We start from the raw sequence: 26809 nt of genomic DNA, 5'->3' as shown, positions 1-26809 counted from the left end.
CCCAAGACCCCAGGTATAGCTGGGTAGGGGAAAATAACATGGAGGACCATCATTGGGAAGTTTTTGTGGGCCAAACCTGGAAGTATCACACAGGACTTCTGCTCACATTCCATTGTTTAAAATCCAGCCATGAATAACAGCAAGGGATTATGGGAAACAAAATCTAATCATGTGCCTAGAAGCACAAATCAGTTTGGTGATCAATTAGCAGACTTACTATACCCAGAAAGGAACATATTATAATTCCTACTACCAATTTTTCTTTATCCTATAAGTTTTGTTTAGTTCCCTTTCTACAAAGTACCATGCAGTATCAAGCGCACAACTCAGTCATTTAAGGTACCATTTGAGTATCACAACTCTCAGCCTGATAGAAACAGTTTGATATTAAAATCTTAGCACAATTCTGCCGTCTTCCTACCAAAAAGCACAATGTTATATACATAAAAAATCCTCTCATCAGCTGGTGACTCTGCTGTCATTTGATACATGTTTTCTTCAACAAAATAACCGACTGGCAAAAACCAACCATAGTCACTGCTGTTTTTGCAATATGTTTGGAAGGCAGGTGGTCATCCCATCTCTAGAGATTAAAAGCAATTCAAAGATAAATGTTGAAAAAAAGAGAAACCAGGGCAGAAAGTGTGTGGGTTTAGGTGTTTGTTGAAACAGGATGAGAAGGGCTCTTATGTTACTCATCAACTGAGAAACATATTTCCATCTGTTTACACTAACACACTGATCTGGATGCATACACTGTCACTGCTGTAATGCACACAAACCCAAAAAATTGGTTAGGTTTAAACACTTGATATAATATTTATTATTTTGGAAAAGGAATATATAAAATTGGCCAATGGAGTTTTCAGATAGCAGAGAATAGTCTCTTTTTTCCCCACCAAGATATTAATCAAATGTTCTTTCCATGACAAGAATTTAACAAGAACTTACTCAGGCCTATTATGTTTTAAGAACTGAAAGGAAACATAATAAATAACCATTTATCCAAGCACTTTAACATGCTCATGATGTTTTTCTTGGATTTCTTCCTCATGTATATGCAGACAGTATAGCAAAGAGTCAACACAACAGTTGAAAAATCCCAAGAGCATATTTGACCCAAGAACCCACTCAATGTAGTAGTCCTTTCTTTAATCCTATTGTTCTTCCATATTCTCTGAGAATCTTTTGATGACATAGAGCTTATGTTTTTATAAAATAATATTTTTCATTGTGAGGACAATTTTTATTTAGTATACATACACCTCATTATAATGAAATAAAATGTACCATTATTCTGTGTACTGCAACAACTTAGAATAAGTCCACAGATCAATCGAAAAAATGTCTTTTCTTACATTTCTTATCTTTATATAAATATTCCTAGCCCCTTCAGTTGTGTCTTTACATGGCATTGCGTCTGGGCACTTTACTTTTCTGACTGACCTCTAATTGTAAAATATCAGTGTTTCACTCTTAAATTATAGTTACTGTAACTGAACACATAACCCCTTGATATGGTTTTATGAATAAACGTGTTTCCAAGAGATTTATCCAAATTGTTTAAAACTGAGAAAAGGGAGGGGCCAAACACAGTTTCCTATGGTACTCCTCTAATATTTCCCCTTCCTACTGACATGAATCTACCCATCAACAATGGTTGTAGTAGCTTAACCAGATAGGATTCTTCCTGGCTGTATGAGTTCCTTGTCCACACTTCTCCATTTGATTGCTTAAACTACCATTAACAACTGTCAAATGACTCCTGAAATATATATATGTGCACACACACTAAATGTGTTCATAGAATAATGAACAGTTGGTTAACCTACCCAAAAGGTAAATTTGATTATTTTGACATGGCTAACCTTGCTTTTCATTTCTCTCAACCCTCAAAACAAAAATTTAGATATACTTTCTGTCATTCCAGTATAGTGGTAGCTGTGAAAGAAGAATAGTTCTGATACTTAGGTATAGGCAAAAATATAGAATGAAAGAGCTAATGTTTACTGAGTAGATTGTTTGAGTTTTCTAGCTTTCTTTTTTTTTTTTTTTTAATTTTTTTTTTCCACGTTTATTTATTTTTGGGACAGAGAGAGACAGAGCATGAACGGGGGAGGGGCAGAGAGAGAGGGAGACACAGAATCGGAAACAGGCTCCAGGCTCTGAGCCATCAGCCCAGAGCCCGACGCGGGGCTCGAACTCACGGACCGCGAGATCGTGACCTGGCTGAAGTCGGACTCTTAACCGACTGCGCCACCCAGGCGCCCCTGAGTTTTCTAGCTTTCAAAAAGAAGAGAGGATTTGGCTTACTTTTAGGGAATTTGCCAAGTGATAAGATGGGAATATTCAAAACAGCAGAGTTCAGAACACTCATTCCCAAAGGAATATACTTTTCAGTCTTAACCACATTTTTCAACTATTAAAAATATAGTATATTATCTAGAAAGCCAAAATAAAAATGCATGATACTTTTCAGTTGGGATATGAAAATATGTGACATGCCTAATACCTTGGAGAAGCTGAAATAAAACAGCATGGTTTTTTGTTTTGTTTTGTTTCTTGTTTTTTGTTTTTTTGTTTTACTTAATACCCCAGGGTGTAGTTTACTTACAATGTCTGTTAATTCAAAGTGAGAGGTGGTAAATGTTGTTTTTTCTTCAGAATGTAGTAATTAATATGAGGGAGAATAACATTTTAATGAGTGTGTTAAGGACTAACTCTCCAAAGAAGCAGCATTTAGAACAGATTAAAACATTCTTATTCAGCACTTTCTGAGCAATTACTATGTACAAGTGTGATCCTATACAGTACTCAGGGATTAATATAAAATCGTTTCCGCGTTCATATTACTTTTCCAGAAATATGTAAGAAAAAAAGAAATTTGTTCGTGGCTTGAAAGCAAAGAAAGGGTATAATTTTAGTTGTGACCAACTAGTTCAATCAACTATTGCAACCACAGTGATAAATACATAGTCTACAAATGGATCATGATGTTTCCCTGCTCTGTGCCTTCATACATCTGTTGTTCAACTTGGAATGCACTTCTCCAGATAGTTACAGCATATTATTCTAAAATTTGTCTTTGCTTCTTCATCACCACTCTTCCATCTCCATCTGGGGTAGGTGAGTTCCCTTTAGATTTACATAATATTTTATGTACATGTCCCTTATAACTTTATATAATTATATTTTTAATTTACCTCTATGTTTGTTTCTTCCCATCAATATATAAGCTACTGAAAAGCAGGAATTCTATTTTATTAAATTTTAAATAACTAGTACCTGTCATAGTTGCTAGTATATAGCAAGTGATAAATAAATATCTTCTAACCAAATGCATAATATATAAATCTGTATATAGAGAGAACTTTTGAGGTTAGCCTTCCTATGATAACATTTGCCCCCTTATTACCGTATTCTAGCATTAACAAAGGCATCTAATGATGTTACAGGATACACACACATAAACACGCATGTCCAGTATAATATATGCCAACTATATAACATTATACATATATGTATATAGTCATGCATATATGCATACATATAATTTATGTATGTGCATATGAATATATAAGATATTTAATAATTGGTTATATAGTTTTTATATTGTATTCAAAAATAATAAATGAGGGATGCCGGGTAGATCACTTGGTTGAGCATCCGACTCTTGGTTTTGGCTCAGGTCATGTTCCCAAGGTCGTGGGATGGAGTCCCATGTTGGGCTCCATTTTGAGCATGGAGCCTGCTTAACATTCTCTCTCTCATTCCCTCTGCCTCTCTCCCCCACTCATGCTCTCTCTCTAAAAAAAATAGTGAAAGAAAGGCACCAGATTTCAGTATTTTTATATAGATCATCTCTATTACTTTGTTATGACTATTACCTGTGAATACTTTCTGTATAAATGCTCATTAGACTAACACCCAGATACAAGACAATTTGTAACGTTTAATACACTTGATGAAAGTCAACTAATTAAAGAGAGAAAACTTCTATTCAATGCCAAGAAATTATGGGTATTTGAAATTTCCAGAGTTTTGTGATTCATATTTAAATGTAAGTCCCAGAAGCTAGCCCCAGTATAAAACAAGTTCTGGCAAGAGACTGACTTTTTTTCCAATGAATAATTTAAAATGCAACTTTTTTCCATGTGAACTATCTTATATCTTGGCAGTAGGCATAGTATTTCAATAATTTATACAATTTTGAATATAATATAGTTAATGCCATAAAAGCAATTTCTTTGATATTGAATTATAAGAGAATGCACTTAGGCCACTGTGACTAATGATCTAGGGGCCCGCAACATGGCAAATTACCTTTTAGCCCAATTTTAGAAAGAATCTGTGCTTGTAACCATAGGATTGTACTGAGATCTCCTGGTTTATATTTGCATACAAACACTTGATTGTTATATTTCAAAAGCATAAATAAAGCAATATCATACAGAAAAGTAGTTAAAGAAGCATGATGATTTTTTTTTTTTTTTTTTTTTTTTTTTTTTTTTTTTTTTTTTTTTTTTTTTTATATGAAGTTTATTGACAAATTGGTTTCCATACAACACCCAGTGCTCATCCCAAAAGGTGCCCTCCTCAATACCCATCACCCACCCGCCCCTCCCTCCCACCCCCCATCAACCCTCAGTTTGTTCTCAGTTTTTAACAGTCTCTTATGCTTTGGCTCTCTCCCACTCTAACGTCCTTTTTTTTTTTTTTTTTTCCTTCCCCTCCCCCATGGGTTCCTGTTAAGTTTCTCAGGATCCACATAAGAGTGAAACCATATGGTATCTGTCTTTCTCTGTATGGCTTATTTCACTTAGCATCACACTCTCCAGTTCCATCCACGTTGCTACAAAAGGCCATATTTCATTTTTTCTCATTGCCACGTAGTATTCCATTGTGTATATAAACCACAATTTCTTTATCCATTCATCAGTTGATGGACATTTAGGCTCTTTCCATAATTTGGCTATTGTTGAGAGTGCTGCTATGAACATTGGGGTACAAGTGCCCCTATGCATCAGTACTCCTGTATCCCTTGGGTAGATTCCTAGCAGTGCTATTGCTGGGTCATAGGGTAGGTCTATTTTTAATTTTCTGAGGAACCTCCACACTGCTTTCCAGAGCGGCTGCACCAATTTGCATTCCCACCAACAGTGCAAGAGGGTTCCCGTTTCTCCACATCCTCTCCAGCATCTATAGTCTCCTGATTTGTTCATTTTGGCCACTCTGACTGGCGTGAGGTGATACCTGAGTGTGGTTTTGATTTGTATTTCCCTGATAAGGAGCGACGCTGAACATCTTTTCATGTGCCTGTTGGCCATCTGGATGTCTTCTTTAGAGAAGTGTCTATTCATGTTTTCTGCCCATTTCTTCACTGGGTTATTTGTTTTTCGGGTGTGGAGTTTGGTGAGCTCTTTATAGATTTTAGATACTAGCCCTTTGTCCGATATGTCATTTGCAAATATCTTTTCCCATTCCGTTGGTTGCCTTTTAGTTTTGTTGGTTGTTTCCTTTGCTGTGCAGAAGCTTTTTATCTTCATAAGGTCCCAGTAATTCACTTTTGCTTTTAATTCCCTTGCCTTTGGGGATGTGTCGAGTAAGAGATTGCTACGGCTGAGGTCAGAGAGGTCTTTTCCTGCTTTCTCCTCTAAGGTTCTGATGGTTTCCTGTCTCACATTTAGGTCCTTTATCCATTTTGAGTTTATTTTTGTAAATGGTGTGAGAAAGTGGTCTAGTTTCAACCTTCTGCATGTTGCTGTCCAGTTCTCCCAGCACCATTTGTTAAAGAGGCTGTCTTTTTTCCATTGGATGTTCTTTCCTGCTTTGTCAAAGATGAGTTGGCCATACGTTTGTGGGTCTAGTTCTGGGGTTTCTATTCTATTCCATTGGTCTGTGTGTCTGTTTTTGTGCCAATACCATGCTGTCTTGATGATGACAGCTTTGTAGTAGAGGCTAAAGTCTGGGATTGTGATGCCTCCTGCTTTGGTCTTCTTCTTCAAAATTCCTTTGGCTATTCGGGGCCTTTTGTGGTTCCATATGAATTTTAGGATTGCTTGTTCTAGTTTCGAGAAGAATGCTGGTGCAATTTTGATTGGGATTGCATTGAATGTGTAGATAGCTTTGGGTAGTATTGACATTTTGACAATATTTATTTTTCCAATCCATGAGCAGGGAATGTCTTTCCATTTCTTTAAATCTTCTTCAATTGCCTTCATAAGCTTTCTATAGTTTTCAGCATACAGATCCTTTACATCTTTGGTTAGATTTATTCCTAGGTATTTTATGCTTCTTGGTGCAATTGTAAATGGGATCAGTTTCTTTATTTGTCTTTCTGTTGCTTCATTGTTAGTGTATAAGAATGCAACTGATTTCTGGACATTGATTTTGTATCCTGCAACTTTGCTGAATTCATGTATCAGTTCTAGCAGACTTTTGGTGGAGTCTATCGGATTTTCCATGTATAATATCATGTCATCTGCAAAAAGCGAAAGCTTGACTTCATCTTTGCCAATTTTGATGCCTTTGATTTCCTTTTGTTGTCTGATTGCTGATGCTAGAACTTCCAGCACTATGTTAAACAACAACGGTGAGAGTGGGCATCCCTGTCGTGTTCCTGATCTCAGGGAAAAAGCTCTCAGTTTTTCCCCGTTGAGGATGATGTTAGCTGTGGGCTTTTCATAAATGGCTTTTATGATCTTTAAGTATGTTCCTTCTATCCCGACTTTCTCAAGGGTTTTTATTAAGAAAGGGTGCTGGATTTTGTCAAAGGCCTTTTCTGCATCGATTGACAGGATCATATGGTTCTTCTCTTTTTTTTTGTTAATGTGATGTATCACGTTGATTGATTTGCGAATGTTGAACCAGCCCTGCATCCCAGGAATGAATCCCACTTGATCATGGTGAATAATTCTTTTTATATGCTGTTGAATTCGATTTGCTAGTATCTTATTGAGAATTTTTGCATCCATATTCATCAGGGATATTGGCCTGTAGTTCTCTTTTTTTACTGGGTCTCTGTCTGGTTTAGGAATCAAAGTAATACTGGCTTCATAGAATGAGTCTGGAAGTTTTCCTTCCCTTTCTATTTCTTGGAATAGCTTGAGAAGGATAGGTATTATCTCTGCTTTAAACGTCTGGTAGAACTCCCCTGGGAAGCCATCTGGTCCTGGACTCTTATTTGTTGGGAGATTTTTGATAACCGATTCAATTTCTTCGCTGGTTATGGGTCTGTTCAAGCTTTCTCTTTCCTCCTGATTGAGTTTTGGAAGAGTGTGGGTGTTTAGGAATTTGTCCATTTCTTCCAGGTTGTCCAATTTGTTGGCATATAATTTTTCATAGTATTCCCTGATAATTGTTTGTATCTCTGAGGGATTGGTTGTAATAATTCCATTTTCATTCATGATTTTATCTATTTGGGTCATCTCCCTTTTCTTTTTGAGAAGCCTGGCTAGAGGTTTGTCAATTTTGTTTATTTTTTCAAAAAACCAACTCTTGGATTCGTTGATCTGCTCTACAGTTTTTTTAGATTCTATATTGTTTATTTCTGCTCTGATCTTTATTATTTCTCTTCTTCTGCTGGGTTTAGGCTGCCTTTGCTGTTCTGCTTCTATTTCCTTTAGGTGTGCTGTTAGATTTTGTATTTGGGATTTTTCTTGTTTCTTGAGATAGGCCTGGATTGCAATGTATTTTCCTCTCAGGACTGCCTTCGCTGCGTCCCAAAGCGTTTGGATTGTTGTATTTTCATTTTCGTTTGTTTCCATATATTTTTTGATTTCTTCTCTAATTGCCTGGTTGACCCACTCATTCGTTAGTAGGGTGTTCTTTAACCTCCATGCTTTTGGAGGTTTTCCAGACTTTTTCCTGTGGTTGATTTCAAGCTTCATAGCATTGTGGTCTGAAAGTATGCATGGTATAATTTCAATTCTTGTAAACTTATGAAGGGCTGTTTTGTGACCCAGTATATGATCTATCTTGGAGAATGTTCCATGTGCACTCGAGAAGAAAGTATATTCTGTTGCTTTGGGATGCAGAGTTCTAAATATATCTGTCAAGTCCATCTGATCCAGTGTCTCATTCAGGGCCCTTGTTTCTTTATTGACTGTGTGTCTAGATGATCTATCCATTTCTGTAAGTGGGGTGTTAAAGTCCCCTGCAATTACCACATTCTTATCAATAAGGTTGCTTCTGTTTATGAGTAATTGTTTTATATATTTGGGGGCTCCGGTATTCGGCGCATAGACATTTATAATTGTTAGCTCTTCCTGATGGATAGACCCTGTAACTATTATATAATGTCCTTCTTCATCTCTTGTTACAGCCTTTAATTTAAAGTCTAGTTTGTCTGATATAAGTATGGCTACTCCAGCTTTCTTCTGGCTTCCAGTAGCATGATAAATAGTTCTCCATCCCCTCACTCTGAATCTAAAGGTGTCCTCAGGTCTAAAATGAGTCTCTTGTAGACAGCAAATAGATGGGTCTTGTTTTTTTATCCATTCTGATACCCTATGTCTTTTGGTTGGCGCATTTAATCCGTTTACATTCAGTGTTATTATAGAAAGATACGGGTTTAGAGTCATTGTGATGTCTGTATGTTTTATGCTTGTAGTGATGTCTCTGGTACTTTGTCTCACAGGGTCCCCCTTAGGATCTCTTGTAGGGCTGGTTTAGTGGTGACAAATTCCTTCAGTTTTTGTTTGTTTGGGAAGACCTTTATCTCTCCTTCTATTCTAAATGACAGACTTGCTGGATAAAGGATTCTCGGCTGCATATTTTTGCTATCTAGCACCCTGAAAATCTCGTGCCAATTCTTTCTGGCCTGCCAAGTTTCAAAAGAGAGATCAGTCACGAGTCTTATAGGTCTCCCTTTATATGTGAGGGCACGTTTACCCCTTGCTGCTCTCAGAATTTTCTCTTTATCCTTGTATTTTGCCAGTTTCACTATGATATGTCGTGCAGAAGATCGATTCAAGTTACGTCTGAAGGGAGTTCTCTGTGCCTCTTGGATTTCAATGCCTTTTTCCTTCCCCAGTTCAGGGAAGTTCTCAGCTATTATTTCTTCAAGTACCCCTTCAGCACCTTTCCCTCTCTCTTCCTCCTCTGGGATACCAATTATGCGTATATTATTTCTTTTTAGTGTATCACTTAGTTCTCTAATTTTCCCCTCATACTCCTGGATTTTTTTATCTCTCTTTTTCTCAGCTTCCTCTTTTTCCATAACTTTATCTTCTAGTTCACCTATTCTCTCCTCTGCCTCTTCCATCCGAGCCGTGGTGGTTTGCATTTTGTTTTCCATTTCCTTTAAAGCGTTTTTCAGCTCCTCGTGACTGTTCCTTAGTCCCCTGATGTCTGTAGCAAGAGATTCTCTGCTGTCCTGTATGCTGTTTTCCAGCCCAGCGATTAATTTTATGACTATTATTCTAAATTCACTTTCTGTTATATTATTTAAATCCTTTTTGATCAGCTCATTAGCTGTTGTTATTTCCTGGAGATTCTTCTGAGGGGAATTCTTCCGCTTGGTCATTTTGGATAGTCCCTGGTGTGGTGAGGGCCTGCAGGGCACTTCCCCTGTGCTGTGGTGTATAACTGGAGTTGGTGGGCGGGGCCGCAGTCCGACCTGATGTCTGCCCCCAGCCCACCGCTGGGGCCACAGTCAGACTGGTGTGTGCCTTCTCTTCCCCTCTCCTAGGGGCGGGATTCACTGTGGGGTGGCGTGGCCCGTCTGGGCTACTTGCACACTGCCAGGCTTGTGATGCTGGGGATCTGGCGTATTAGCTGGGGTGGGAAGGCAAGGTGCACGGCGGGAGGGGGGGCAGGCTTAGCTCGCTTCTCCTTAGGTGATCCACTTCAGGAGGGGCCCTGTGGCAGCCGGAGGGAGTCAAATCGCTGCCGGAGGTTTGGCTCCGCAGAAGCACAGAGTTGGGTGTTCGCGCGGAGCGAGCAATTTCCCTGGCCGGAGCCGGTTCCCTTTGGGATTTTGGCTGGGGGATGGGCGGGGAGATGGCGCTGGCTAGCGCCTTTGTTCCCCGCCAAACTGAGCTCTGTCGTCCGGGGGCTCCGCAGCTCACCCTCCCTTTGTCCTCCAGCCTTCCCGCTTTCCGAGCAGAGCTGTTAACTTATGACCTCCCAGACGCTAAGTCGCGCTTGCTAAGTCGCGCTTGCTGTCTGAACACAGTCCGTCAGGCCCCTCCGCTTTTGCAAGCCGGACTCGGGGGCTCTGCTTGGCCGGCGAGCCGCCCCTCCGCCCCGGCTCCCTCCCGCCAGTCCGTGGAGCGCGCACCGCCTCGCCGCCCTTCCTACCCTCTTCCGTGGGCCTCTCGTCTGCACTTGGGTCCGGTGACTCTGTTCTGCTAATCCTCTGGCGGTTTTCTGGGTTATTTAGGCAGGTGTAGGTGGAATCTAAGTGATCAGCAGGACGCGCGGTGAGCACAGCGTCCTCCTACGCCGCCATCTTCCCAGAATCCTCAAGAAGCATGATGATTTAAAAAATGTAGATGAAAATTATTTTGGTGGGAGTAGAATATTAATAGGAAACATGGTTTTATTATTTGAATTTCTAAATAAAACCTATTCTCAGAAGATTTCCTAAGGCAAGACTATAGTCATCCTGCAGATCTAATCATGGTTATTCAATGACAGGTGAGCAACTGCACATTCGTGTGATAACCTACAGCTTTTATGAGAAACCAAGCAATGTAATGTGAAAATGGATTCCTTGGGTCTTCTGAGGAAAATGAATAGGCTCAAGGCTTGCCAGGGTGTAAGGCGGAGATAACAAGATTGTAACTCCATAACTGAGCAACACATTGGGCCTGTAGTATACGGTCAGGATTGTGTATGTATATAACTCCAAGGTACTGTTTACTTTCATAGACCATGTAGATTTCTATATTGTGACAATTTTCCAGCATGTGATGACCAAGAGTCTTCAATAAGTGTCAAATATTTCTAATTGCCATTATGGTGCCATTTGAGTTGATGCCAGGAGACGTCAACAGATATTTTGATGAGTGTATATGGTACAAAAAAAAAAAAAAAAGGAAAAATTCATATCTAAAGATCTGTCAAGGCTGGGCTTCCATTTTCTAAATGGAAATTTTCAGTGATCATTGCCCTCTTCAGACTGGTGCTCCCACCAGGCCCTATCACTCATAATGTAAAGGTGCACATTTTCTCTTGACCTACATCACTCACTTATACTTTAGATATCTTAGTTTTTATTAAAAGTAATCAGGGATTTAATTCTCATGGCAAGTTTTCCCACCTATTTTTGGAGTCTCCATTTTGTCCCATCGTCTATCACAATGCTAATTCCACACTGTCTTTGCTGTAGCTTTATGATAGTAAGTCTTTTTTTTTTAATTTTTTTTATTCTTTATTTTTTGAGAGAGAGACAGCAAGACAGAGTGGGAGTGGGGGAGAAACAGTAAGAGAAGGAAACACAGAATCTGAAGTGAGATCCAACCTCTGAGCTATCAGCACAGAGCCCAATGCGGGGCTTGAACTAACAAACCACAAGATCATGACCTGAGCCGAAGTCGGACATTTAACCGACTGAGCCACCCAGGTGCCCTTATGATAGTACGTCTTAAAGTCAGATAGTGTAAGTCTTCCAACTTTCATTATTTTTTTCAAACCATGCCTGAACTTGGCAATTTTAAACAACTACAATTAAATATTTTACTCATGATACTGTTATTTGAACACAATATTTGGAGTTTTATAAAGATGACTGAAAGAGTTAAGAGCCTAGAAGAGTTAGGGTGCTTCTTAGGCTCCCTTTTTGTTTCTATTGTCTCAAAACTTCTCCATTTGGGGTCCATGTGTAGGGTCTACATTTGTTCTATCCACCATGGTGGCCCCAAAGCAGTCAGTCTAATTATATGGCAACTTGGACCTGGAAAAGCAAGTGTTCTTAGACAACAGGGCAGAAAACAAATGGTACTTTATGATCCAGTCTCAGAAGTCACATAGCATTACTTCCTCCCCAAATCTATTATTTGAGGTGGCCAGAAACTTACTTACTCAAATTAATTGTGAAGGTACTACTAAGACCTCATTCATGATGGAAGAAAAAGAATTGGGGCCATGTTATAAAACTGCCATATAAGTCAATTAGCAAAAAGGCAGGTGAGTTGGTGGAAAAAGAAAGTGGGGACTGGACATGTAGAACTCTGCCCCATGACAGATCCCATCCCTGGCAACCACAACAAAAAAGTCATTAAATTCTCAGTACATTACTCATAGTAGATGCCCAGCAAATATTAACCTTTGCTGTAGGTATCCTTTTGTTAGACATGTTTCCAATAAGGAAAGAGAACCACAATGTCCATTTTTGAATCCTTCTCCAACTACTTTCTAGCTCAGTTTCTAGAAGATGTGTCACTTAGAGAAGGGAGCACTATTTTCTGCCAAGGCTTAACACAATTCCTTGGTGAGCTTTTTGGACCACATGGAAATCTCTGGGACCTATGTGAAAGTACATGCATAAAAAGTCTGAAATGAAATATATGAAATTATTAGTAGTGATTTTCTCTGAATTGTGAGACTGTATTACAATGAATGACTCAAAACATTGACAGCCATTTGTTTATAACTTACCAAAGGAGGATTTTAGAAGCTTCAGCCTCCTAAGTGATTTTGAGTTTTTCCCCTCATTCTTTATATATTTTTCTACATTTTTTTCCAATAGATGTGTACTACCTTCATAATCAGAAAAAAATATTTTATTCAAAGAACAACGACACCAAAGCACTTCAGAGAAGGAATTATTTTTCTGATTGCACTGAAATGACACATCTCCTCTACACGTACAAAAAACCAGCATAGCAGCCTTTAGATATAAAAATCTGCTAACACATTTGTAAAAATCTCAGCCTAACAAGGAAAACTCATATTGAGCCGGAACAGGCTTACCTCCTGAAATCAGGAGCCAGGTGTTACATTATAACTCTATGAGTCCAAGGGTAGACATTGGACTTCCCTGTGTTTCAAAAACACTAAAACATGCTTTTAGCTATGGGAAATATTTGCTAAGAAGGCAGCTGGGTTCTAGTATGGCACAGCTGGGCTGTTGCCTCTGGTTTATGTGGAGAATAATTCAGCACTGAGGATGAGGCAAGAAAAGTTCACCCAGGCCGTTCCAGAGGGCATTTGCTGGCACATTTTCAAACAGAGGAGTGGAGCTGGCCACCAGGATTATGGGAATAGTGACTATACTGAAAGAAGTAACCTACTTTCCTTAAAATTCCTGGAAGGGGTATCATTCGCTCTCTGGATTGGAATTTTTTAAAGTCCTAAAAGTATACTGACAAATTGTTTCCAAGGAAAAGCTAATTACTTATTCTTAATAAAAGGTTACCATCACTGCAGGTTTAAAGATTTGGACTTGGCTCCTTAAGAATTCTGCTTCTCTAGGTATGGACCCCTACATTTGTGTGCTCTGAGGAATTTCAGTTGTGATGTTCTCCCTATGTGTTTTGTAACCGTCCTCTACTGGGGGAAGGGTGAATTAAGCAGGCATTGTAGATTCCCTGTGATATACAACACTGCTGTAAGTGTGCTCCAGCCTTCCCGCTGCTGCTGCCTGAGGGGGTAGCTGCTATTATGGTCCTGATTTTAAGCAGTATTTTATATCTTTGAACCATCCAAGTAAGTGAAGCTGAAGCTCGCCTGAGGTACAGCAGGGATTTGAACTCTGGTGTATAAACACTCATGTGTGGAGGCCAGCTATTGATCCTCTAGCCAAAATGAAGCAAAAATAAAACCTTTACAGTCCAAAATATTGAAACTCTTGTATAACAATGTGGTATTATTTGCCTTCACAATGTTTGTATAGCAGGTGAGAAAGTGGCCATCAATCCAAAATTTAAAAATTGTTAAATAAATGTTAAGCTACTAAAACCTAACCTTTCTAAATCAGTACCTTTTATTCTTTTTATCACATTTTAATCCTCATGTTTGCTAAGCCTTCGTAATATAACCTATATACATGTAAGAAATATATATTTGTTTTCCATGGGAAACCTATTTAGCAAATACACCATTCTTCAATGAGAAAATCCATCTTAAAATTTAGAGATTACTTGCCTCTTTCTCTCATCCCTCTGATGCACACCCCATGCATTTGGCAGTCAAAGTAAGATGGAGAAAATGAGAAGAGAAAGAGAAGCTATTTCCACTTTGATTTTTCAATAACTCCATGTCCTATGAGGTTTGTTCCTCTCACATGTTCATTTTCTTCTCTCCATTGTGGATTGTCTTGCTCACTGCTATGCAGAACCAATTCTGGATTTTCCCAAAAGAAAATTACACAGTGTGGAAGAGTTTCCCATAGCATCTTTCTACCTTTGCTATGGTGCCCTCACTACACCCACCTTGCTGCTGTCAGGAAGTTTGAAAATAAATGCAAGCTATTAAGGAATCATCTCTTCTAGGGGTAGTTACATTTTAATTTTAGGCCCTTGAAGGCAAATAACTACTCTGAGGATCTGGAGGAAGGCCTATATAATTACAATGGAGACTTTAAATGTAGGTGAGAATAGTTCATGGAGAGATCTTTCTGTTTTCCCATAAAGCAGATAGATTTTGGAACTCACTCTACACCTTTTGGTCTAGAATCTCCTGAACTAGCTCTCACCACCCCAAGATTGTAAAACACTCATCAGATTATCTTAATGATTAACTGGGTGCAGGAAACTAATGTTTTTAACCCACAAAGTCCACTCAAATGCCATCTGTTTCATAAAGCCTTGTCTAATATCAGTACCCCCTCCAATTCTGACTCCATAGGTAGAGTTAGATTTACTACTCAGGGTTCCCAAAACAACTTATATTACAAAATCCACTTTGTAGGATTTATGACTCCATATTATAGTTAATAGTGTTAGGTTTTTCTAACTCTTTAGACATAGACTTAAGATTAGTCTCCCTAATCAAGTTGGTGCTCAGTAAATGTGGAATGGATGGATGGATGAATGGCTTAACGTAGGTCTCGTCCAATTTTACTATTTTATATAGTGACCTCCTGAAGGGCAAAGCCAGTTGAGAAAAACGTGGACATAGGTTTTCTAGAAAAGGAAAAACACTAAGCTAAGCAAAATGATTCAAAGTTTGAACCAAATTCTGAAAGATACATCTTTTCTCAGACATATTCTTTGCCCCCCAAAGTAGTACTGGCATATTCCATCCGTAGGTATTCACAAATCTGGCAAGTTTGCATTTACAAGTCACACTTGGGTTATTTTTTCCTCCTATCACTATCTGAGTGATGGAATGAGGGGAGAAGCCATAGAAATCTCTGAAATGTCATAAACTATAAAAAGTCAGCTATAGTCTATGAGCCGGAGAAAACAATGTTGCTAGTTAGATGCAAGCCAGGAAACCATCAGGCACCCACAAGCAAACCAATTTAGAGGAAAAAAATCCTGAAACAATTTCTTCTTCTCTCAGTTTGAGAACAGCACCTTTTCCAGGAGGTTTGTTATGTAACGTAGCTTTGCTTTCACTTTCTGGGGGCTGGCCAAGACTGAAAAGGGAAGTGCCAGCCTAGGGAAAGGAAGACTGTTCTTTTGATGCTGCCAGCCATTACCAGAGATGGGAGTGCAAAAAAGCGCCAATTCTCTGAAGATTTATAGTTATGTCTAGCTTGTTGATTCAAGCGGTTTGGAAAATCTTCAGAGATATAGCTTATTCAAACTAACTTAGACTCCGAATCTATGGAGAAGGGAAAAAAAGGCAGAAATAATATGTATACACTCTTAGGGTCAAATCCTTTTGACCCCAAATTTACATAGCTTTTTAAGTAAAACAAAAAAAAACAAACAAACAAACAAAAAAAAAACAACTCTAATCAACATACACAGTACTAAGATGTGACAGCCTATTCTGTTGGGTATAAATGTATATGATTATTGCCATATCATACACATTTTGCCTGGCATAAACTATGGTAGGCAGTGACATAGGAAAATACTGTGTTTTTAAAAGAATATTGAATCCCCCGAATTGGAGAATCCTTGAAAAAAGTCACAGAGGACTCTTGACACTATAATTATATTTTCACTATATTCTCACATATTTATATTACATCATTCTCGCAGTGGTATAAAATTCTATGGGAAATATTCATTACAAAGTCAAAGAAATGTTAGCTCAACCATAAAAGAACAAGAAAACAAATATTTGTTGAATATTTTCCATGTGTCAGGACGTTTTCTAGGTGTTGGTGATAGGCTGTTGCATAAACTAGATTCCTACCCAAGGTCTTTACTTCTGTTCTATGAGAAGAAGAGGTAATTAACAATGAAGTAAATATCAATGATACTGACAGATATAAGAGATGCTATAACAAAGAAACTATAAGAGGAGTGAGGAAGGACAGAGGGTTGTGGGTACAAGCTGTTATTTCAATAAGACACATGCCCAGAAAAATCTATCTGGCTTTGAGATGATCAAAGCCATCAGTGATACAATGGTTTAAGGTAAAATTCTAACCCTTTAACATTCACTTGAAATTTTCACTCAGTGTTTCTTCTTTGTAGGAAGTTTTGTGGGTGGAAGAAGTCACTGTGAAGAAAGTTAAGTCAAGCAAGACACCAGAGACATAGAATAACTTTTATTTTTATTTATTGTTTGGCCTAGTGAACATATTTGTAGAACAGATCTGGTGACCATGTGCATAATCCAAATAGATATATGGAAGCTTTTAAATGATTTTAGGAATAGCTTCAGAGAATGATGTGAAGAGTGCACTGCCTATAAAACACTGCTGTGATTTTTACACCCTGAGGAAACAAGTGGGTTTTATGCCAAGAATATTGTGGTTATGGTAAATACTGAACTGATGTTTCCTTCAATAATCTATGAATGTTTGGGGCCAGATTAAGTACATACTTCATCCATTTTTTTTTTTTATCCCTGTAAATTCAAAGAAGACTTCCACATGGATTTGTATGTGCTGTGGTCTTTCATTGACTCTCACAACTTAAGAACTTGATGGGCCATTTAATTGATTCTAGTGAGCCAATACAACTTTCCCAATCCAAATAGTCACTGTCTTGCACTTACAGTTAAGATAATCATCAAATATATCATCTAAGGTTTTCAGTGTTATGTGTGACCCAGCCTCACATCTCACAGAACTTGGTATGGGTGTGAACCCTGTTGTGTTTATTACTTCTCAAAGTCATCTGCACATTTAATATAATAAAACACTGGGCTCATATGATTCAAATGATTCATATGAATCATAGTCTCATAGTCATCCTTATGTTGACTTCTCAAATTTTTATTGGTTATGTTCCAGACTACAAGATGGATTCTTAGAAGAAATTGAAGTTAACTCTGTGAAGGCTGCTCATTAAACAAACAAGTGAAAGACTTATTTTATTTATATGTAGATAAAAATGGGTGTACTTTAAAAACAAAAAAGCAGATGAAGCCACTCACAAACTCAGTTGCACATGATGATGCAAATGGTGCAGGATAATCCAAAATGGCTGGCCCTGTAGAAATCATTAGTTTTTGGTTTGGATATATATTCTACAATTTTCCTTACTGATACTGCTCCATACCCTGCCTGAGGACACTGTGATAGATGGCTGAACTGAGAGAAGGCAGTCGGGGCAGGTCAGACTGCACATTTTTTAGTGAAAGTGAAACTAAACAGAAATTTAAATTACCTTTAGTAAATTGAAATCAAGAGATTCACCTAAATACGCATTATCCCCTCACCATGGTGAGGCGAATAGGAGTTGAGGACACAGTACTAGGTAGTAGTTGAATTTGAGGCCTACAAGTAATTAAAGGAAAAGCAGATGATCAATTTGAGGATCCAAGAGTTACTCCCTTAAATGTATATGGGAATTTCAAAAAACACTCCATCCTGACACAATCTTCCAACCTCTGTTGTTTAGAAAGTTTCCAATGTTCTTCAATTCTGTAACTGGTGACATAGAACAATTAATTATGAACACAGTTGCAAAGTCATAAGAATCCCCAATAAGGGTCCCCTTAGGAGAGAGATATTCTGTGATTCAGTATGAAATCTATAACTTCATTGTTTTTACTTATGGTATCGTGATGATGATAACAGTGATGATAATGTTATAATAATTTCTTCCTATGAATTAAACAAGTTTACATTTAGATGACTAATTTATTCCTTTATTATTCTGCTCTAGGTCATAAACATGTGCACAGCAACTCAAAATGTTACTAAAATATGTACTTACTTAGTGATTTAAAAATTGTTGAATTGATTGAACACTTATGCACCTTTTCAGACAAATGATTTTTCAGATCAATTTCTAAATGAAAAGAGTTTGAGAGAGTTTAAGATAAGGCATATGGAAAAGGAACATACACCTAGAATAATAAGATATTTTAACTCTCCTCATTGTTCTGTTTTTCTATGCAAGTGCATAGTATATTGGAAATACTATAGACATGCTGCTTTGTCACTCACAGAGCTCAACAGAGTCCTCCCGACCTGTGTGCATGCATGATTTATACACAAACTATAACCCAGGGACACCCATCAGAACTGAATGATCTTAAGATGCCTGAGGCATTACCATTCTTCCCTGCTCTTGTTACCCAAAGTAAAAGCATCTTTTTTTCTCTTCTGTTTTCTCCTAGCATGTTGCTGCCTCAGATCATCCCAAGTCCTTTCCCAGTACCATACCTTATTCTAGATGCAGAGCTAACAATACCTCTATTTCTGTCGTCCTACATTGAGGCCATTAATAGTTTTTCTCTATTATAAATAGTACCACACTGAATAACTTTGTGCATAAACTATCCTACATGGTTCTCTTTAAAGGACACCAACATAAAACTAATGTCTGCTGATTTGGTCGCACAAGGCATACCTATTAGACATGTGTTACTCATGTAAAATGGGAAAGGAAAACATGGAAAATATTTGTCTTCTCTTCATTACTTACCTAATTGCCTCCTTCTTTTAATTTTAAGTTCCTTGAGGGCAAGGATTATGCCTTGAAAATTTTGCATTTCCTGTGAGTCCAGAATTATTCCCTCCACAATACTCAGCAAAAGTTTGCAGTCTTGAACTGAATATAAAATGGCTTTGAACAGTCAACAAAGCAACACCTGTTTTTGCCTCCACGAGCCACAGTGCATGTGAAGGATTTCATTGGCCCTCTTCACACACAGCATCTGCTGCCAACAGGTGATTCATTCTAGGGAGAAGAGCCTTGCCAGAGGGATTTTCCTTTACTAACATCCTCTTTCCAGATGTTTCTTCCCTGTAACGTATCCTGACTTATGAGGCCCCGGGAGGCAATTGCCATCACTGAGATGACATGTCACACCTGGAATTCAACACTCGTCCCCACCACACAATTTCCCAAAGTTAAATGTCAAATCTAAGTTTATTGCTAAGGGACTTAGTTGTTTCTCTGTGAAGCCAAATAGTGTGCTTAATATTAGTTTACCACTCATGTTTACCACTTTAAATATAGGTAGACATGTAAAGAGTAAACTAACTCTTAAGATCAGATAGAATTGACAAAATAATATACAGGATAGAATTCATGGTCTTGTGGCATTCCATCATTTTTCTTAAATATACATACCTTTCCCCAAAATTGAGTCAGTTATATGCTTGGAATACGTCGATAAACTTGACTGATCTCTATGTACTGTCTCCTGTATGAAGGAGGAAAGTACTATATAACTTTTGTTTAAATAGTGGCCATTAGCGTGTATGTAATTGTGTGTGTATTTATATATGTACATATGTACACACGTATTTCATAGTTTACTATTTCAAACCTGCACCTACATCCGTATATCCAGATGATGGTTTTGTTTAATTTAAGTTGATTCTTATTAGTTCTCCTATTCACCAATGAGTCATGCATACTTTTTTCTACTTTCCTCCAAGGGTATCTTAATGTCTTTTATTTCTGTTCTGTTTCAGTTAAGCTAAAAAGAGTCTTTGGTTTGGAATGATTCTTATTTTTTTTTATTTTTATTTTTGCCTGGGAAAACTCACTGAAGAGTTTAATGATAATTTGTTTTAAATGCCAATTAAAGAATGTCATTTAGAAACAGTTACAATGGTATATTAGTTAGGAATAAGCTTTTTCCTAAATCTTAGCTACAGTTATATATAATCAAATACTTTATATTTATAATCAAATCATTCTAGGGGTTTTTTGGTAATGGAATATTGGTTTTATTAAAAAAATCTAAGATGATATTCAAAGTATAGATAATTTAATTTATCCCTGTGACAAATTTTAATTACCTTTTTAAAAATAGCTGTGAAAACATATCTTTTGCATAAAGAAAGCCTAAGAATGGAACAATTAAAAGAATTCCAGTAAAAGGCTTATTTGTCTAAAAATTATGAAGACATCTAATTGCCAATTTTTGGTTTTTACCTGGAACTTCAACATACTATAATTTGTGTAGAGTAAACTAAAACTTATGGCACAAGCTGGTCTTACACACTGCCAAAGTGATGAGTTGGTGGAAGCACAGGAAAAGGGCAGTACTGAAATGAAATTCAAAAACCACATATGTGTCCTAGGGCATTTAATAATGATAGCTAATACTGATGCCAGGTGCTTTAGTAAGTTCTTTAAAATACAGTGGCTTATTTAATCCTCACAGCAGCTATATGGGTTTCATCTTTCACATGAAGACACTGAGGCTGAGATACAGACGTAAATTGCCCTGGATAACACAGCTGGTAGAGAACCCAGGATTCGTATCCATGGCATTTGAGGATGAAGTGAGAGACCATCTGATATTTGAAAGGATATGGACAGTTTAATTGGAAGTTCATTTAGGGATTTTCCTATCCAGCATTCCCAAAGTATATTCCATGGTCACTGGTTTTTTTCAAATGCTTTTGGATAAAAGCATACATAGTCCAGTACATGAGGGGAAAAAAAAAAAAAAGAACATACAAACAAATACAATAAGAACTTTTCCCCTTCATTCTTGGAGATTTACAGTAAGCATAACAAAGGTTCTAAGAAATCCCAGGGTGAAGAGATCTGTTTTAACCAGCGGTTCCCAGCCTTCACTGACAAGAAGACACTTTTCAAGCCCTTAGAAATGGAGCCCCTTCAAATATAAATGGTTAGTAAGTCCACCCCTACTAATTGGCAGATTGAAAATTGAGGTCCCAAATGCTTTTGTAACCCTGAAATCTCTTTTTTTAAATGTTTATTTATTTTGAGAGAAAGAGAGAGTGCAGGTGGGCACTCACTTGCGCACAAGCAGGGCAGGGGCAGAGAGAGAGAGAGACAGGGAGAGAGAACATCCCAAGTTCCACACTGACAATGCAGGACTCAGTCCCACAAACCATGAGGTCATGACCTGAGTCAGATCTGGCAAGAGTCAGATGCTCAACCGACTGAGCCACCCAAGCACCCCTTACCTCCTAATCCTATATATGATTTACCTCACTTAGCTTTTAAAAGAGCAACTGTTCTGCTATTTTAAGTTTCTTCCAAATTTCCATTCTTATTAAATCATCTCATCAAGAAAGCCATCATTATAGTGGAGATACATAGGTGGAACAGATAGATTGGCTATATTGCAGTGTCTAATACAAGTATGCACAATAAAATTTTAATTGAAGTAAAAGTCAAAAATTCAAACTTTTTTGTTATTAATTCATTTATGCTGAAGTATTCAATATCTAAAAATTGGCGAACAAATAAAACCAGCCAACAAACAGAAAACTCTAGGAGAGTCCTAACAATCCAGAGAATCTCTATTTTGAGTGGTGAACATGGGCTGTAAGTATAATATCGTGGAGTTGATCATGTTTAGTTCAATAGAATTTTACTGTATTTTGCTGACCACTGAATGTTTTGTCATTTCAGTTCCTCCGAAGATATATGACATCTCAAGCGATATGACCATCAATGAAGGAACCAATGTAACCCTTACTTGTTTGGCCACTGGGAAACCAGAGCCTTCCATTTCTTGGCGGCACATCTCACCATCAGGTAAAGCAGAAATATATCAGTGTTGTTTGAACCATTGCTCATTATTATTCTGTAACCTCGATGTTCAGAACCTAAGAGTCAACTTATATTTTTTACATATTTTTTGTGAGATAAACAGGATACGTATTTTTATACTGAATCTTTATGCCTAAAGGCACTGTAGTTCACAGAAGTGAAATGAACGGTTTCTGTCAGAGCCCAGATTAGAATCTATGTCTCTTGGTTCTTAGTCAAGGTTATTTTCATTTTAGTGTACTGGATAATCACAGATCAATAGACATAAAGCTCAAATGGAAATATCACAAGAGAAATATCTTCATTTAAATGTGTAAGGCTTTTATTCAGTCGTCATTCACATGTTAATAGGCCAGCGTGAACTGCTAAGGTAATCAAGAGAGAATGAAATTATACAAATTATGAGGTTGCTGGGTCTAATTTCAAAATGCAGTTCAGAATCAAGGATTTGGCATTTAGAATTAAATTTTAACTGATGAGGAATCTGAAAACCCAAGACTTTAAGTAACTTGTACAAGACCACAGAGCTAGGTGAAATTAAGGGACGTAACATTTTGTATGGGTTTTGGGTGCTTCTGCTACAGTGCACGTTCTCCTAAAGACATTAAGTCAACTTTAGGAAGTTGGGTATAATCATCATCAAAACAAGGCTGTTTTCACAGCCACTCTTCACAGCATTACCAGTTTGTGTAAAGATTAAATATTTGAACTATATAGCTTTGAGTTGTACCCTGGAAATAACAGTGGTACTTTTAATGGATAGGATCCCACCACATACTCGATAAGTGAAATCTGATTTTATTTGTCTTATAGTTTTGGTGGAAATAGCTCTAACAAGGCTAGTGTGATGAAACTGCTTTTAAAGAAATCAGAAAATCACCCTTCATGTAGGTGTAGAAAGAGTACAATGGCCACATCCATTTTATCTGCTAATGCTGTCCTTAGTATCACTTGTCCTTAAGTGTCTTTGAGTTTCCTCATTTATGCAGTCAGTCTAATGAGACTTACATCATATGCTAAGTATTAGCATGAATGTGAGAAAAAAATCAATAGAACAGCAGTATATACTTATATAATATGCATTATGGCCCCTATATTATTTCTGAAGCAGGAGTGTGCTCTTGACTGCCAATACTTCACTCCTTAGAGCAGCTACAGAATCATAAAACTGGTATATGAGCACTGAATTAGTGGCAGGACTCTCTATGGGGTCTAAGTGAGACAAACCGAGGGCAAGCAGTTAGGATACAAATACTTTTATCTCAAGGTTCTCATCCACATCAGTTCAGCCAATTGTATTGCAAATCTCATAGCCTCAGTTTCCTTCAGCTAGTTTTCTACTTTCCAAAAATCAAATGATAAAAATGCCTAACTATTGTGAGACTTAAAAAAGATAATAAGCATAAATGTGCTTTAAAAAGTATAAGGTGATATGCAAATGTATATGGCTGATTCTTAATCATCTTTCCGGGGATTTAAATCTGATATGGCAATATAATTTTTGTAAGAATGAAGCACATAATCTTCATCTTCATATAATTTAAGATTAATATTTTGGGCTGAACTCTCCTGCTTTGCAGTGCTTGTTATTATGCATATTCTTCTTTTTAAGTGCTTAGATACATTTTGGTTTAATTAAATAGCGTGAATGTTGGTTAGTGAAGTTATTAGAATAATGATAATGGATAACATCATGAAACTGAAAGAAGACAGATTGGGTTTATAAGTTAAACTGCGCATGGATTTATTTTTCTGATCCTGCCATACAGAGCAAATGAGTAAAATTAGCATAAATATTAACTATTCTCCAATGAATAGCTAGACATGGCCGATATATTTATAAGTGCTTCCAATAATTTCAAATTATAATTTATTAATGATCTGTATTCAAATGCACAGCACTGTAGAGTTTCTGCTTTAAGTAACATGTCTTATAATTCTATTAAATTTCCCCAACTTACATACTTATACTTAAAGCAAAATCATAAACTCCATTGATCTGTCTATATTTTACCTAAGAAATATCAACATTTTGTATGCTCTCTTCTTTTGCGATATCACAAAAGAAAATGTATCTAAAAATAGTGGTCGCCACAGGAACAGATAACAGATACAGATACACTCCCTGTCTGTACTAGAAATAATGGCTGGTTTTTGCACATGTGTAATTTGTTTAGATTTTTTTTTAACCAGTACTTTTGTTAATTCTTGCTGATTTGTTCATGGTCTATATCAGTTTTACAAATCAACAAAAAAAATGGTCACAGGATGATAGCTCCACAGAGCTTCTCCCTAATCCCCACCACCACCCCCCACAAAAATTAGGTTGTGGGTTCAAGCATATCACAAACATTGCCTTAACTAACTGGAGGTGTCATTCTACTTGTTACTTCAAACAACACATTGTACCTTTCACAAAAACATCGTTCTTGAGAAGTTTCTGTATATATGAGCTTCCTTAGAGTTTACGTATGTTGATGATTTCTTTCTTTCTATATTTTCTATTCTATATCTAAAAATTAATTTCAAATTCATGTAAAAATTGTTACAGAAATAATACAAACTACGCCCTACATCCTTTACTTGATGTCATCCATCATTTTTCCCATTTGCTTCAACATTTGCTGTGTGTAGAGTATATGAAAATTTATATATTTTTTCATTGAATCATTTGAAAACAATCTGCATACATCATGGCCTTTTCTTCCTAGTTATGTCAGTGTGTGTTTCTGAAGACTAAGGGCATTCTTTTATGTAACCACGATGCTGTTTTCAACTTACGTGCATTTAACATTGGTATCATACTTTTGTCCCATTGTTATTCATATTCCAATTTTGTCAATTGATGGAATAACGTTCTGTATAGATTTTTTTCCCCCTCTAAGTATGAAATCCATGTATCTTATTTTGTTGTCACATCCCTTCAGTCCTCTTTATTCTGGGGTCTAATTCCTAATGGCATTACCAAACATTGACATTTTTCAGCACTGAATGTGCCATCCCCTTCTTTTTTAACAGGATGTGTTCTCATTTGGGGTTTGACTCATGCTTCCTCGTGATTAGGTTCTAGTCATGCCCATCTGGGACGAAACAAGTGAAGTTGTGGCCTTCTCAGGGAATGATATCCACAGGCGCAGGATATCCATCTGTCCCTCATTTGTGATGTAATTTTGATTACCTAATCAAGGTGTCTGATTTCTGCATTGCATAGTTCTCTCTCTCTCTCTCTCTCTCTCTCTCTCTCTCTCTCTCTTCCTTTCGCCATGCTACCACTAAGCAGTATTGGAGAGATTTTAAACCCTTAAAATGCAAATATTTGTGGCTTGTTAACCTTCCCCTTAGATTTTGCATTACCAGTGATTCTTTTGTGAACTAATCTTTACTCTGATGATTACAAAATGATGATTTTTCTAGCTTGAGCAATCCTACTTTTACCAGTCAGCGCTTGGCATTCCACTGCAATCATTAACCTGACTTCCCCTATTTCTTACTTATTTATTACTTTATCTATTTATAATGGCGGAGGCTCAAGGATTCCCAACTTTTTTAAACTTTTTATATTTCATTACTGTCTTTGGTTATTTTGATTCTCCAATTGTCCCTTATTTGGTGAGTAGAAGTCACTTCATTCTGATTCCCATGTCCTTTTGATGTGTTACCATCATTTTTTTTTCAACACTTTGATGCTTTCTGGCATGGCAAAATATGCCAGGTTCATCTTGTATTTTAATTGCCCTATCTGTGGAATCAGAGATTCTACATTACTTCAAATAGTTGGATACAGTATACTTGGGGTTATAAGTATACATTGGCTTCAAATATATAACCCTGTTCACCTGTTTTATAGTAAAATTATCAGAAACTCAGACATCTAGACTATTTTCTATGATACTCTATTAACCAAAAGAACTTAAATAACTTTAGTGCAAAAAATTAAACATATTTTGTTTGGTTTTATCTAACAATCCTGGGATGGGGCCTGGAACATAGTGTGCCTACAAAAGGTGATTACAGAATTAATGGTAAAAAGTATTTACGTCAAGCAGAACATAAGGAGGCAATTAACTGTTCGATCATGAGAAACTTAGATAGAAACTTCATGCATCTTTATTTACAAGTGATACTACTGCTTTAACTAATCTATGACTAACTTCTTATATACTTAGACATTTTCAAGGTTTTCTCAAAATTTGTAATCTAAGGTAATTCAATTTCATGTAATTTAAAGGTAAGGTAAGGTAATTTAATATAATTCCTAAGGGAATTCTAATAATGAAGTTTCCTACCCACAATTTCTTAGGCATCAGACGGTGCTAGTATAGTACAGTGGTTAAGATCATGAACTTTACATCAGTCAGAACTGGGTTTGAGACCCAGATCTTCATCTTACACACTGTAAAATATTTGACAAAACTGTTAACTCCTTTAAAATTTACACATAACATGGCAGTACTAATTGTGCCAGAATTGTTATGAGTATTAAATGGAATAGTATAGAGCATTGAACAGAGTCGGTGACTTACAGTAAATATCATGTAGTATTAGTGGTTAATTTACTACTGAAATGTGTTTAAACTTTTGATCAAATGGAATCTCCAACCCTGTTTCTAAAATTGAGGGGCTTACTTACAACTCTTGAATGCACTTCACATAGCTGCTCTCAAATGAGGGTATCATAAAGCTAAAACTCGCTTAAAACTTTTAGAGAACATTGACAAATTTACACAAGTCATCTGATTTTGAATATAAAAGCAAAATAAAATTCTTAATCATACATCATTAGTTTAATAAATCTA

The 26809-nt window shown here is 37.0% G+C and overlaps 1 protein-coding gene across 1 annotated transcript in view; it reads left to right on the top strand.

The window, feature by feature from the left end:
• The window catches only part of NEGR1 (neuronal growth regulator 1), an 852270-nt gene that overhangs the window by 484110 nt on the left and 341351 nt on the right, over positions 1-26809 (top strand). The window contains exon 3 of the mRNA XM_030326972.1: positions 21873-21998. Within this exon, the coding sequence (XP_030182832.1) occupies positions 21873-21998 (126 nt within the window). The remainder of the gene's footprint in view (positions 1-21872; positions 21999-26809) is intronic.

Source organism: Lynx canadensis, chromosome C1 (genome assembly GCF_007474595.2).
Source record: "Lynx canadensis isolate LIC74 chromosome C1, mLynCan4.pri.v2, whole genome shotgun sequence".
Classification (NCBI taxonomy): Eukaryota; Metazoa; Chordata; class Mammalia; order Carnivora; family Felidae; genus Lynx; species Lynx canadensis.
Note: the sequence above shows the minus strand (reverse complement) of the source record. Positions and strands in the feature narration are given on the sequence as shown.